The following is a 14,216-nucleotide window of genomic DNA, read 5'->3' on the forward strand; positions in this document are numbered from 1 at the left end:
TCTCTAAAAATACTGTTTTCTTCATGTTACACAGTTGGATAGATCCTCAAACTATTTAGCTGATTATTATCAATAAAAAGTTTGTGAATGTTTATTCAAAACCAGCCAAGGAGTCCAGTTCGCTTTGTTGCATCTTCAAATACTTTGTAAAGGGTTCCCATTCATCTTTAAAGTCACAGTTATCCTTGTCCTGTAGCTTGTATGTCGGTTTTGCCAGTTCTGCATAGTCCATCAATTTTTCTTGCCACGATTCTTTAGTTGGGGTTTCTTTAGTCTTCCATCCTTGTGCTATTAAAACTCTCGCAGCCGTTGTCACATACATGAAGATGTTTTTCAGCTTTTTTGGCAGATCTTTCCCTACAATCCCTAATAAAAATGCTTCAGGTTTTTTAACAAATGTTAAATGGAACATTATCTTCAATTCGTTGTATATCACTTCCCAAATTACCTTACAATCCCACCACATATGATAAAATGTCCCCTCCTTTTCCTTACACTTCCAACATATATTTGAACTAGTTTTGTACATTTTCCCTAATTGTACTGGTGTTATGTACCATCTGTACAATGCAATATTGGTGAGGACTGCAAGATCTGGGCTTCTGGGGTTGCCGTTCTTTGTTAGGGGGCATGAACCAGCCGTTGGTTCTTCTACCTTTTCTTCATTGCTTGCCCCCATGGCATTGTGTGTTGCTTGGTCCCAGGCAGCTGCTGTAAATTCAGGGCTGGGGGTGCACTAGAGTTCCTTCAGGAAGCTGGCAACACTCTGGGTTCAAAACCCAGCTTCTGGGCTTTTATGGGCTGCAAAGACAATGCTTAGAAGTGAGGTGGGTAATGCCGGCTGAAACCTGGATGTACCTGGGCAAATTCCACAAGCTTCTAGTCTTGCTTAGATCCTCCTCTCCTCTCCAGCCACCCTGTTGAGGTTGAATACGAAAGTATACTCACACAGAGAGACATGTGCTAAGGCATTTTTATCCCTCATACTTTCGGCCTGATCTTCATTTGCATTGGCATGAGTTACGGTCTTTTATGACTTGTTACGCGAACTGTTTTGCATCTTGATTCCCTTTTAAGAGCAATGATTTAAATACAAGGAAGTAGCTGGAGAGGCGACGGGGATCCCCTGTGTGCCAGAGCTCGGTGTTGCTAAAGAACAGCTGCAGGGATGCTGGCTGCTCTCCAGAGCGTGGGGTGTGCGCATTCAGCAGTGCGCACGGTGCTTCCGTGCGTTGAGGAATGGTTGCCTGAGCACCATTGCTCCCCTGGGAAGTGTGGGGCCAGCTGAACCTCCCTGCACATTTTCAACCGGCTTGGTGGGCATTTCTGAGGACAGTAGTTTTCAAGCTGTGTTCGGAAGACTCCCTGGAGCCTAACTCTCTGAGTCTTTTCTTCAGGAAAATTACTGTTAATGTTGCAACAGTGCCCCTGGAGGAGAGTTGGTTCATCTCTGCAATGTAGGGAGGGTGCATGTTCTGGGAACACCTCCTCTTGATCGAACAACATAGAAAGCAGAAAAATTGATTGTGGGCAGTGGGGGGAGAATAACATGATTGAATGTTTGTTGTTGTTTAGTCGTTTAGTCGTGTCCGACTCTTCGTGACCCCATGGACCAGAGCACGCCAGGCACTCCTGTCTTCCACTGCCTCCCACAGTTTGGTCAAACTCATGCTGGTAGCTTTGAGAACACTGTCCAACCATCTCGTCCTCTGTCGTCCCCTTCTCCTTGTGCCCTCAATCTTTCCCAACACCAGGGTCTTTTCCAGGGAGTCTTCTCTTCTCATGAGGTGGCCAAAGTATTGGAGCCTCAGTTTCAGGATCTGTCCTTCCAGTGAGCACTCAGGGCTGATTTCCTTCAGAATGGGTCGGTTGGATCTTCTTGCAGTCTATGGGTCTCTCAAGAGTCTCCTCCAGCACCACAATTCAAAAGCATCAATTCTTTGGCGATCAGCCAAAGGTCTAGCTTTCACTTCCATACATCACTACTGGGAAAACCATGGTTTTCACTATACGGACCTTTGTTGGCAAGGTGATGTCTCTGCTTTGAATGCTACCTCCACCCATATCCCCACACTTTGAAAAGTAGCTCAAACCTTCTTCCACGACATTTTTGTTTTCTCCTTGCGGGAAATCTTTGAGTGGGAGAGGAAGGGTTCAGCTCTGTGAGCCCCACTTGCATTCCAGATCCGGAATGGAGTTGACCCCTTCGTTTCTGGTACTGTCATAACTTAAGCTTGAATTCACACGAAGCGGCCGTGAGCAAAAGAGGCAGATTTGCAGAATGTGTGCCCTTGAGATGAGAACCAGGAAGCTTTGAGACGCTTGAGGTCTCTGTGGCAAGTACTTAGGCTTCATCAGAACGCAAGGGGGGCACCCCCCCAAAAAAATAATATTATTATTATTTAAAAAGGCAGAATGATTGGCAATGTTGCATTAAGTCTGCCGTGGCATTTTAAAGTCCACAGGGAAAGTGGTAAGCAGATGTCAGGGGCTCAGGAGCAGAGGCACAGGGGAGAGAGGAAACGGAGAGCGAAGGGGAAGAATCGGAAGGCAGCGTAGGGGAGTATGACAGTGGCCCGAGAGATTCCATGAGCTTCTCCAGCGAATCAGAAGATTCCCAGAGGGGGGCGCCGATGACCAGGGCAAGGGGGGTCCCAGGGGGGACGCACCAGAAGCAAGGGACCAGCGGGGACTCCCAAAGCAGCAGCGAGAGATCAGGGCCAGCTCCCCCACCAGAGCGTAGTGGGGGGGAAGAGTCTCATGCTTCAGGGCCAGCGTTTCCTCCAGCGGGGGGAGAAGATGAGTCGGGGCTGACCACGCCTCTGTTGGAGAGTGAGGGAACGGAGGGGAGGTCAGGTCCAGCAACCCCCCTCCCCCCGAAGGAGGAAGCAGTGACAGGAGCAGTGTAACGGTTAGGAGGAAGGTTGCCGGCTGGGCACGGGCGCCAAGTTCAAATGCACAGGCGCGCGGCACAGCAGAAAACCCGGATGGGGAACCAGGTCCTAAAGCCCGCCGGAGGCAGGGGGAAGACTCAGGGGAGTCAGCGTCAGAAGAGTCCAGAAAGGACAAGACCCCAGCGGACAGGCGGACCCAGAGGAGGAAAGAGCAGAGGAAGAGGTGGAGCAGGGCTAGAGTCTTAAACTGGTGCCTGGGGGGAGGAGATTCAGACGGAGCTTCAGTGGTCTAGAGTTCCAGACGTAGGGCTGCGCGCCGCGGCTTTGAAATCGAAACTGAACTACAATAAAGACTTTTGTATATAACAAGAACTGGCGTTGGTCCTTTGTGAGCTGGGACCTAGGGCAGCTCTGACAGCAGATAAAACTGTTGTTGTTTTAAAGTGTGCCCTGATCATGCCCTCCACTGCCTCGCAACCTTCTGCTTCTTACTCTGTGGCTGTTACTCTGTGGGTTTTTTAAATGGTTGCTAAATTGTTTGCCCAAAGACCTCCTTAGGGTGTAAATCTCATTGTGCCATCAGCTGTGCCACACCTGCCTGCCCTGGGTCTGCAAACGAATTGCCCATGATGCCTCAGGGTGCTGCTACGCCCAAGGGGATTGTGGGAGATTTAAAATGGAAGCTCACAGCCTCCCATTGTTGCCTGTGGGTTAAGTCCCACCAAGAAGGGGGATTTTTCCAAGGCTCTCTTCAGATGTGGAGCTGGCCCCAGAAATGAGGAGGGGGGAATTCAGAGACTGGCGCCATCTTGCCTTGCCAGAGTGGCCTCCTCGATGGGTTGACTTCGTGGGTGCTGGTACTACCTCTGTTCATCTTCTGCCCTTTGTCTATTTTTTTTTAAAATGATATTTATTAGAGTTTCCAATAAAGACATATAAACACAAACAACAATAAAAACATACACAAACATAAGACAAAAAACAAGTATAATTTCAAACCTTATTTTCTTAAACCCAATTTCCCCGACCTCCTCATACCTCCCCCTTCTGTATTCTAATTTCATTATCTAATCATCAAATCCATTCCCTTATTTCCCATAGTTTTTGATAATTCTGTTCTTTTTCCTTAATCAACACCCCTGAAAACCACATAATTTTTAAACCCATGTCATTCTAGCCTTCATTAATTTTATAATGTTTATTAAGATAGTCTTTAAATTTCTTCCAATCTTCTTCCACTGTCTCTTTCTCCTGGTCTCGGATTCTGCCAGTCATCTGTGCCAGTCCCATGTAGTCTGTCATCTTCATCTGCCATTCTTCCAGGGTGGGTAGATCTGGTGTCTTCCAATACTTTGCAATAAGTATCCTTGCTGCTGTTGTGGCATACATAAAAAAAGTTCTGTCCTTCTTTAACACCACATGGCTAACCATACCCAGGAGAAAGGCCTCTGGTTTCTTCAAGAAGGTATATTTAAATACCTTTTTCATTTCATTATATATCATTTCCCAGAAAGCCTTGATCCTTGGGCATGTCCACCAGAGGTGAAAGAATGCACCTTCATTTTCTTTACATTTCCAACATTTATTATCTGATAAGTGGTAAATTTTTGCAAGCTTGACTGGGGTCATGTACCACCTGTACATCATTTTCATAATATTCTCTCTCAAGGCGTTACACGCCGTAAATTTCATACCGGTGACTTCTTCTGCCCTTTGTCTAGATCCTGTACCGGCCCTCGAGACGGCGCGGAGCCTTGAAGACCGGCGCCAGCAGCTGCACTGCCTTGGTCCTGAAAACCCACCTTTGAAGGAGCTGAACAGGCTGCGGAAGAAGAACTCGGAGCTCCTTTGTGCAAAAGGTACCAGGTCCAACAAGCCCTTATGTTTCAGCAAAGCCGTTTGTACCAAGCAGCAGAATGGAGTGAGGGCAAAGGCCTGTGCAATTGATGCAGATACATGAGATGCAGGGGAAAGCCATGGAATTTAGCCCCCTGGAATCCCAGCTCTCATTTAGTGGGGAAACAGCCAAGTTTCCAGTCCTTATGCTTGCGATTACAGTCATACCTCTTGTTACGTTTGCTTCAGGTTACATCTTTTCAGGTTGCATCCCGCAGTGACCCGGAAGTACTGGAAAGGGTTACTTCCGGGTTTCACTGCTCACACATGCGCAGACACGCAAAATGGCGTCATGCACATGCGTAGAAGTGGCAAATTGCAGCGTGTGCAGACGTGGGTTGCGTTCCTTTCAGGTTGTGAACGGGGCTCTGGAACGGATCCTGTTCGCAACCAAAGGTACCACTGTATATGCTTGAAAGTGTACAGCTGTGCGGAGCTGATTGTCTGGTGCCTTCAGCGCCCAGTGTCCTAGTGTCTTTAGTTTTTCTTTTTATTGCCTTTATCCACTTTGGACATGCAGGTTCTACTTGGACACACACACACACACACACACACACACACACCAGTCCCACACACATTTATATGGTCCAAATAGTAAACACTTTATTCCTACAAGAAGGGCATATAACACCTGTGTTCAGTGACCCACACTGGTTGCCAATTTCGACTACAACTCCCATCAGCCTTAGCTGAGAAGTCTCACTTAGAAGGCTGCCAATCTGACGGTTCTACAGGCTCTTTTTGCATGAGTATGGAGAGTTTCCGACTGGCCCGTTTTGTGCTTTCATGTTGTGCATAAAGAACGCAGAGTTCTGCTGCTCTTGAGGCACAAATTCTGTTTTTAATTAACTTGTGTGGTTTTTTTAGTGTGGCTTGCATGGCAGTCTGTGCCAGGTGGGAGCAAACTTCCCAGGGGGGTGTTAGGGGGCTAAATGCAAGCTTCTGTCCCCATCATCAGGCCTAGCACTTTTTGCCTCCGTAAATGATGAACGTTAATAGCCGGTGCTGCCGAGCAGCGGGAAAGGAGACTCCATCCCCGTTATTTGCACACGAAGCTGCAGGAAGCGCAGAGACGATGTGCCCCCACTTGGGCCTGGCATGAGCAGAGTCTTCTCTCACTCTGCCCATCAGCCTTGCCTTGCTGAAGGAAGCCATTAGCAGAGACAACCAAGCCAGGAAGCTGCCTACTTTGCAAGAACCAGGGCTGCTCTCAGAACCCTGTTTCCCCTGCTGGGACTCCAAATTGCAATTGATACCGTGGTCTCTGAAGACTTCCTGCCCTTCCCTATCGTGCTAATGGGTCTGGTTTTTACACCCCCAGAGCAACGGGAAGGTACCCCTCCGGCCGGCCTGGCTTCTTCGGAGGGGCCCAGGCTCGCCAGCATCAACAGCAAAGCACTCCTTGCGGAAAACTCACCCCACAGAAATGAAGCCGAGAAGCAAAAGTACGTGAGTAGTTTTTTGTGGGTTTTTTGGGTGGCGGGGAGTGAGGCCTGACATCCGAAGAAAGAAAGATTACTGCATTGCGCTCTGTGTGGGGCTCCCTTGCCCTTGATCTGGAAGCTGCCGTTGGTGCAGAACGCTGCAGCACAATTGCTAGCAGGAGTGGGACCCCCAACAGCATACATACAAGGCCAAGGTGTTGCTATTGTCCCAAGCCCTTAACAACTTGGGATGAGTTCACCTGAGAGATCACTTTACCCCATAAATGCCCACTGAACTACTTCGGTTGGCAGAACTGGCCCTGCCACAGGTGCCGTATAATACTTGTTCTGTAAGAACTCGATATTTTAGTCTGGCAGTACCCAAACTTTGGAATTTCCTTCTATTGACATCAGTCAGGTACCCTGGCTGTACTCTTTTCGGCCCCTGCTAAAGCCATACTGTGGTGCCCCGCAAGACGAATGCCTCGCAAGACGAAAAACTCGGGTTTTCCGTTTTTCGAGTTCTTGTGAGTTTTTCCCCTTTTTTCCCCTTTTTCTAAGCCGCTAATAGCCGCTAAGCCGCTAATGGCCGTGCTTTGCAAGACAAAAAAACCGCTAGACGAAGAGACTCGCAGAACGAATTATTTTCGTCTTGCGAGGCACCACTGTATTTGTTTAGGCAAGCCTACCCCAGATATGTGGGATGCAGGTGGCGCTGTGGGTTAAACCACAGAGCCTAGGACTTGCCGATCAGAAGGTCAGCGGTTTGAATCCCCGCAACAGGGTGAGCTCCCGTTGCTCGGTCCCAGCTCTTGCCCACCTAGCAGTTCGAAAGCATCTCAAAGTGCAAGTAGATAAATAGGTACCACTCTGGCAGGAAGGTAAACTGCGTTTCCGTGCGCTGCTCTGGTTCGCCAGAAGCGGCTTAGTCATGTTGGCCACATGTCCCGGAAAAACTGTCTGTGGACAAACGCCAGCTCCCTCGGCCAGTAAAGCGAGATGACCGCAGAGTCGTGAGGGCTACCTTTACCTTTACCCCAGAAATGTAGAATGCTGACATGTGTTTTAATTTGGTTTTAGCTTATCGCTTATTTTAATTATTATTTGAATGTTTAAATACATCTTTTTCTGACCATTTTATTGCTTTATTCTTTTTGCAAACTGCTTTGAAGTTTTTTTTGTTTGTTTTCGACAATCAAACCTGGCATAAATTCTATGAAATAAATTGATTCTCCTCTTCCAAGAGATAGAGATCAAACACACGTTTCAGAATCAGGACTTGGGAGGAGAGGAGAGTTGAGGAGAGCGATCCATAAACCTTGGCATGCTACTCCTTTCCTTTTTGTAGAGAAAATAACCTTGCATGCATGCACACCCTCCCCCTGCAAGTCCTTTGTGCATACCAGAGAGGCTTGTGAGGAGGGGAGGGGTCTTGTGCCACTCTATGTGGTGCTTTTTGTAGAATGTGGAATGGGGGGGGGCACCCCACAGAGCCACCACAGATGATAATAATAATATAATAAGAATTTATTATTTATACCCCGCCCATCTGGCTGGGTTTCCCAGCCACTCGGGGCGGCTTCCAACCAAATATTTTTTAAAAATACAGCATCAAACATTAAAAACTTCCCTAAACAGGGCCACCTTCAGTTGTCTTTTAAAAGTAAAATAGTTGCTTATTGCCTTGACATCTGCTGGGAGGGCTTCCACAGGGCGGGCACCACTACCGAGAAGGCCCTCTGCCTGGTTCCCTGTAACCTCACTTCTCGCAATGAGGGAACCACCAGAAGGCCTTCGGTGCTGGACCTCAGTGTCCGGGCTGAATGATGGGAGTGGAAACGCTCCTTCAGGTATACTGGACCAAGGCCCTTTAGGGCTTTAAAGGTCAGCACCAACACTTTGAATTGTGCTCGGAAACGTACTGGGAAAGAGGCTGGTTGCCTCTCCAAGTTCCTCCCTTGGCAACCTGGCAAGAGGATTTGTACAGCCCCTCCCACTCAACCCATTGCATTTATTGGTAAAACACTAGCTTTTCCCCCTATGCATTTTTAACACAAATGCTCCTCTTTGCTGGAATCAGTAACAAGGGGAGAAATTATTAGAAAAATCTGAAATCCATTCATGCAGGAATTTAAAACACACTCTGGCTGTAATCCACACAAAATGTGTGGTTCAAAACAGCATCGAGCTGTTTTTGCAAAAGTGCCCAGCTGCTCTTTCTAAAGCAATTAGGTCTCTTTACTACTCGGGATGTAGAGAGTCCAGGATCTCCCCATTCACATTTTTGTTGCTTTTTCAGGACTTCTCCTGACTGATGTTTTACTTTCTGCAACACATTCCTAGCACAGCTAATAGCGCATTAGAGGCCAATTCATTCTCCTTTAGCTTGTTCTGCGATTCTGTCCAGAGGGTCTGTACACAATGAAAGCAGGACAAAAATAAAGCAGAGCATTCATGTCTTTAAAAGTTTTGGGTTTCAGCAGGAAGTTGATGCGCACGGATCAGAAGGGAAGCAGTTTGGCTGCCCTAGAACTTTTGCAGGCTCAAAACAAATTTGAAAATGGGTTCGCGTATAACCTCTCCAATAGCATCAAGAGCACAAGCCATCACAAATGTGCAATAAAAACAACATCTGGGGGCCTCCTCAGTCAGCCCGTCTCTTACTCCAGTTCAAACTTGCTGACTGGCAGGAGAAGTGGCAATTTTATTCCGGGCTGGGATTCAACTGCCTTATTAGCTCAAGAGCAGCCAGTTGACATTTGTCTCATTCCAGGGGCCTGCAGGAAGCACAGATCACTTTGGCCACTCGGCTGGGGGAAGCAGAAGAGAAGATCAAAGTGCTCCATTCAGGTAGTTCTTTCGTGACCAGAATGCTCCGGAGGCTTCCTCTAGCTTCGTGTACAGTGGTGCCCCGCAAGACGAATGCCTCGCAAAACGAAAAACGCGCAAGACGAAAGGGTTTTTCAGTTTTTGCGTCGCTTCGCTAGACGATTTTCCCTATGGGCTTGCTTCGCAAGACGAAACGTCTTGCGAGTTCTTGCAAGTTTGTTTCCTTTTTCTTAAAGCCGCTAAGCTGCTAATAGCCGTGCTTCGCAATACGAAAAAACCGCAAGACGAAGAGACTCGCGGAACAGATTAATTTCGTCTTGCGAGGCACCACTGTACAGTGGTACCTCGGGTTACATACGCTTCTGCTAACCCAGAAATAGTACCTCGGGTTAAGAACTTTGCTTCAGGATAAAAACAGAAATTGCACGACGGCAGCGGGAGGCCCCATTAGCTAAAGTGGTGCTTCAGGTTAAGAACGGTTTCAGGTTAAGAACGGACCTCCGGAACGAATTAAGTACTTAACCCGAGGTACCACTGTACTCTTTTTGGCCCCTGCTCAAAATATTTTTGTTTAGGGAAGCTGATCCAGGTTTGCAGAATGTTTTTACACGTATTTTAATCTGTTTTTCATTTGTTGCTGATTTTAATTAGTATTTTCTGAATGTTTTAAAATAGCTGTGGTTAACTTTTTTTTATTTACAATTTCCTTGCTTCTTCTTCTTTTTTTAAAAACCACTTTCAGGTTTTTTCTCACAATCAAGCGGTATATAAATTTATGAAAATAAATAAATAAAATAGGTAGATGCTAAATGACAGCATTGTAAGCTCAATACAGGGGTCTTTCATTTTGCTGCTAATACTCTGCAAAGCACCAGATGATGTTTGTTTGCCTTTTATCGATAGATAACGGGGCTGCTGCCCAGTTTAAATCAAGCGTGGTTGATGACTCATGGGAGTTTTAGGCTATTACATCAACCAGTTAAACCTGCAACAAATTTCATATTGATGGGGGGCACAGCTAAAGAAAAAAGCTGGCTGCAACTGATGGGAATTGTAGTTCAAAACATTTGGGTGGGCACCAGGTCAGCGACGTCTGTCCTAGTATTTTGCTAAAATCTCCTTCCCTGCGATGCTTGCCACATCCAAATTGCTACTGCAGATTAATATTCTTGAAAAAGGCTTCAGGTCATATCTCTCTCTTGCTGTCCAGAGCAAATATGATCTATCAGATTCCAGTGGAAGAGTGTTTTTGACCCTCTGCTTCTGTTGTTGTTTTTCCCCCCCTCGCTAATCAGCACTGAAGGCAACCCAGACAGAGCTGGTCGACTTGCGGTGTAAATATGATGAAGAGGCAGCTTCAAAGTAAGTCCCTTTGCTTGTTCCACTCAGTAACATTTATTTAGACGTTTATTTGCATTAATGCATTTCTCAGCTGCTTTTCCACCACCCAAAGAGGTCCAAAGTGGCTCACAGCCACAGCATTTAACATGCAAAATTGTAGCACTCGAATAAAATGAATAAAATAGCATACACAGGCAGCGGTGGCAGATGCAAAATAATAATACAAAATCTAGCAAGAGAGCCAGGGCAATGGAGACCAACAAAATCAGATAGAATTGATTGATTGATTGATTGATTGATTGATATTTATTGTCATTGTCCTATACAGAACAACGAAATTGAAAAAGAATCTACATAAGACATTCAAAAACCAACAAGCCTACTATCTCAGCTATCCCAACCTGGTTAGCCCCCTAAAAACTCTGATACCCCATTTATAAAATACAATATACTCCCATAGAGACTCCTTACACTGCGTTTAAAAACAAAATCGCATTTGGATAGAAACAGTTTCTCAGGCGGCTAGTCCTGTACTTTATAAGCTCACCTTACTTTCATTGTTAGCGGTCGGCAGGTCGTTAAAACATGTTATAACAATTGACAAGTACACTTTGTAACATTGATAAAAATACATATTAATATAGCTGAAAATCACAGGATTAAAATAATGGAATCATAGAATTGGGGCCCAAAGGGACATCCAACTCCCTACAATGCAGGAATCACAGACCATATTTATCTATCAGGCTAATAAGGAGAGTTTTATTCAAAAACTTTGCCACCTGTTCTGTGCCTGCCATCATGGGAACGCCCTCCCACCAGATGTCAAAGAGAAAAATAACTACCAAACTTTTAGAAGACATCTGAAGGCAGCCCTGTTTAGGGAAGCTTTTAATGTTTAATAGGTTATTGTATTTTAGTGTTCTGTTGGAAGCCACCCAGAGTGGCTGGGGAGAACCAGCCAGATGGGCGGGGTATAAATAATAAATTATTATTATTATTATTATTATTATTATTATTATTATTATTAGTCTGGCTGCTCCCCCCTGAAGCATCAGAAAACAAGCTTGCTCCACCTTGATCCTGATCCTGTTCCTTGATGTGCTCCCATAAGGTCCCTACTGCAGGTGAGGGAGGGGGTGAGATCCCTGAGAGGCCACCTTATCTTTCACAGAGCTTCACTAGACGCTCTTGTGTTCATTTTCCTTGGTCGTGTCCCAGTTGGGGTTCTTTTTTTTTTGTCACAGGGCAGGAGTGCCTTTTCCCAGCCTCCTTTTTCTGGCAAGCAGCTGTGGCGATCACACAGGGTCCCCGGACGTTTCACCGTCTATTGATCCCTGTGCCACCACTTTATTTCTCGCTGCCACCACCCAGGCCCTACCTGGGATAATACTGAGTCCAGTCAGGGTTAAATTGGAACATAAACTTTTGTTTATTTATTGCAGTTTAACAAGCGTGTGGTTTCATAAACCGTATCAGTCAATTACATTCATGGGGTGCCTATCCAGACCTATAACTTCCGCTACCTGCTCTCCCTCACTAAACCACCTCTCAGATATTTACTTGTCTTCCTAGCCCCTAACTGTTCCTGACTCAGCTTATTTCTCTACACTAACTCAACCTACCCACAGACTCTATCCCAATTCACTCCCACTCCAACCAACTACCCAACGAACTCCTCCCTTTGCCCTTCCCAGAGCTGGTTTTATAGTCCCTCTGACTCCACCCCCTGGGTCCTGATTGGGTAACCTGTTTAACTATTTCACCTCCAGCACTCTCATATGTTAACATCACAGCAGCATCCTTGAAAGGCAGCCAGAAATGGGTGGTGTGTCATCGTGGCCCCTCCCCACTCCTCTTCCAGCTGTTTTGAGCATTCTCCTGGCCTGCCTGCCGTTCAGATGCATCTCCCACATTTCTCGTTCCGATTATGCAACAGACTTGGAATGCTTACTCCTATCATGCCCAACCAGATGTTCTTTGATCATGCTGTGTGCAACTGTTTGCTTAGGGCGAGGTGGTAAAAAACGTTGCCTTTGATCAAGATTTTAGCTGCTACATGTTGAATGAGGAAGGATGAGGTGGGGGCAGAATTTGGCCTCCACATTCCTTTTGTGGGGGGTTGGGGGGTGAGAGGCTTTAACCTTTTAGAGATTTTGCAGCAAGTCCTCCCCTCCCCTTAAAGGTAAAGGGTAAAGGGACCCCTGACCATTAGGTCCAGTCGTGGCCGACTCTGGGGTTGCGGCGCTCATCTCGCTTTACTGGCCGAGGGAGCCAGCGTACAGCTTCTGGGTCATGTGGCCAGCATGACTAAGCCGCTTCTGGCGAACCAGAGCAGCACACGGAAACGCCGTTTACCTTCCCGCCGGAGCGGTACCTATTTATCTACTTGCACTTTGACGTGCTTTCAAACTGCTAGGTGGGCAGGAGCAGGGACCGAGCAACGGGAGTCCAGCACATTGTAAAATGCTTCTTAAAACAACCAACTGGTGTGTAAATTTTATGAAATAAATAAAATGAAGGCGGCATCATCAGTCAGGGAAGCCGTATGCCACTGCAGAACGTGTCCATTGTATGAAAATTGGTACATTTACACAAATACACTCAAGATATAACCTTTAGACTGCAATGGTTCTCAACCTGTGGGTCCGCAGATGTTGTTGGACTACAACTCCCATCATCCCTGAGCTCTGGCCTTGCTAGCTAGGGGTGATGGGAGTTGTAGTTCAAAAACATCTGGGGACCCACAGGTTGAGAAAGGCTGGTTTAGAGCATGGGAAGGCAAACTAAGGCCCGGGGGCTGGATCCGGCCCAATCACCTTCTAAATCCGGCCCGCGGACAGTCCGGGAATCAGCGTGTTTTTACATGAGTAATGCGTCCTTTTATTTAAAATGCATCTCTGGGTTATTTGTGGGGCCTGCCTGGTGTTTTTACATGAGTAGAATGTGTGCTTTTATTGAAAATGCATCTCTGGGTTATTTGTGGGGCATAGGAATTCATTCATTTTTTTTTTCCAAAATATAGTCCGCTCCCTCCCCCCCCCAGCTCTGAGGAACATTGGCCCAGCCCCCTGCTGAAAAAGTTTGCTGACCCCTGGTTTAGAACATGGAGTATGTTCTATGATATATTTGTTTTCCTTGCAAGCAAAACCACAGCTACCTTTTTCTTTTCTTTTCGCCATCCCATGGTGAAACACAGACGGGGCTACCAGAGCCTTGACGATAATATTGCCTCAGATTCAGTTCCAGCCCTTCTGCTAGCCTTTCCCTGCATCCATAAGATATCCAGGTTTCAGTGTAAAGTAAAGCAATCTCCCGTCCAAGCTCTGCACTTGTTCCTTCATGTCATATAACTGATTGCTTTTGCTTTGCTGCCGCAGGACAGATGAAGTGGCCATGATTATGACAAACCTTGAAAAAGCCAACCAGGTAACCATGGGGAGAGATGAAGGAAGGGGTTCGGGGTGTGCTGGGAAGCGCAAGTGACCCCCTGTGATTGCTGTCCTTGGCAGATGCACTAACCACTGCTTCTCTTTCCTTCCAGAGAGCTGAGGCTGCCCAGAGGGAGGTGGAGAGCCTGCGAGAGCAGCTTGCATCTGTAAACAGCTCTCTTCGCCTGGCCTGCTGCTCTCCCCAAGGATCCAGCGGGGTGAGGACAAGGAGGAGACCTCCACTGGGCCTCAGCCTATGTCACGAGGCCTATGGTCAGCCGTCCCCAAACTTGCCCCCTCCTGAATTTTGGGACTACAACTTCCATCATGCTGGCTGGGCATGATGGGATTTGTAATCCAAGACCACTTTTTTTTGGTGGGAGGCAGGCTTGCCTAAGTGA

General features: G+C 46.8%; 1 protein-coding gene and 1 long non-coding RNA gene across 2 annotated transcripts in view; one reads left to right on the top strand and one right to left on the bottom strand.

The window, feature by feature from the left end:
- Nucleotides 1–14,216, bottom strand: part of LOC309345521 — a 330,624-nt gene that overhangs the window by 217,549 nt on the left and 98,859 nt on the right. The gene's annotated exons all lie outside the window — the stretch shown is intronic.
- Nucleotides 1–14,216, top strand: part of CUX2 (cut like homeobox 2) — a 264,515-nt gene that overhangs the window by 206,152 nt on the left and 44,147 nt on the right. Inside the window, exons 5-10 of the mRNA XM_081868590.1 lie at nt 4,616–4,753; nt 6,112–6,235; nt 8,988–9,064; nt 10,339–10,405; nt 13,765–13,813; nt 13,929–14,033. Coding sequence (XP_081724716.1) covers nt 4,616–4,753; nt 6,112–6,235; nt 8,988–9,064; nt 10,339–10,405; nt 13,765–13,813; nt 13,929–14,033 — 560 coding nt within the window. The remainder of the gene's footprint in view (nt 1–4,615; nt 4,754–6,111; nt 6,236–8,987; nt 9,065–10,338; nt 10,406–13,764; nt 13,814–13,928; nt 14,034–14,216) is intronic.

This window comes from Podarcis erhardii (genome assembly GCF_964252035.2).
Source record: "Podarcis erhardii genome assembly, chromosome: 7".
Classification (NCBI taxonomy): domain Eukaryota; kingdom Metazoa; phylum Chordata; class Lepidosauria; order Squamata; family Lacertidae; genus Podarcis; species Podarcis erhardii.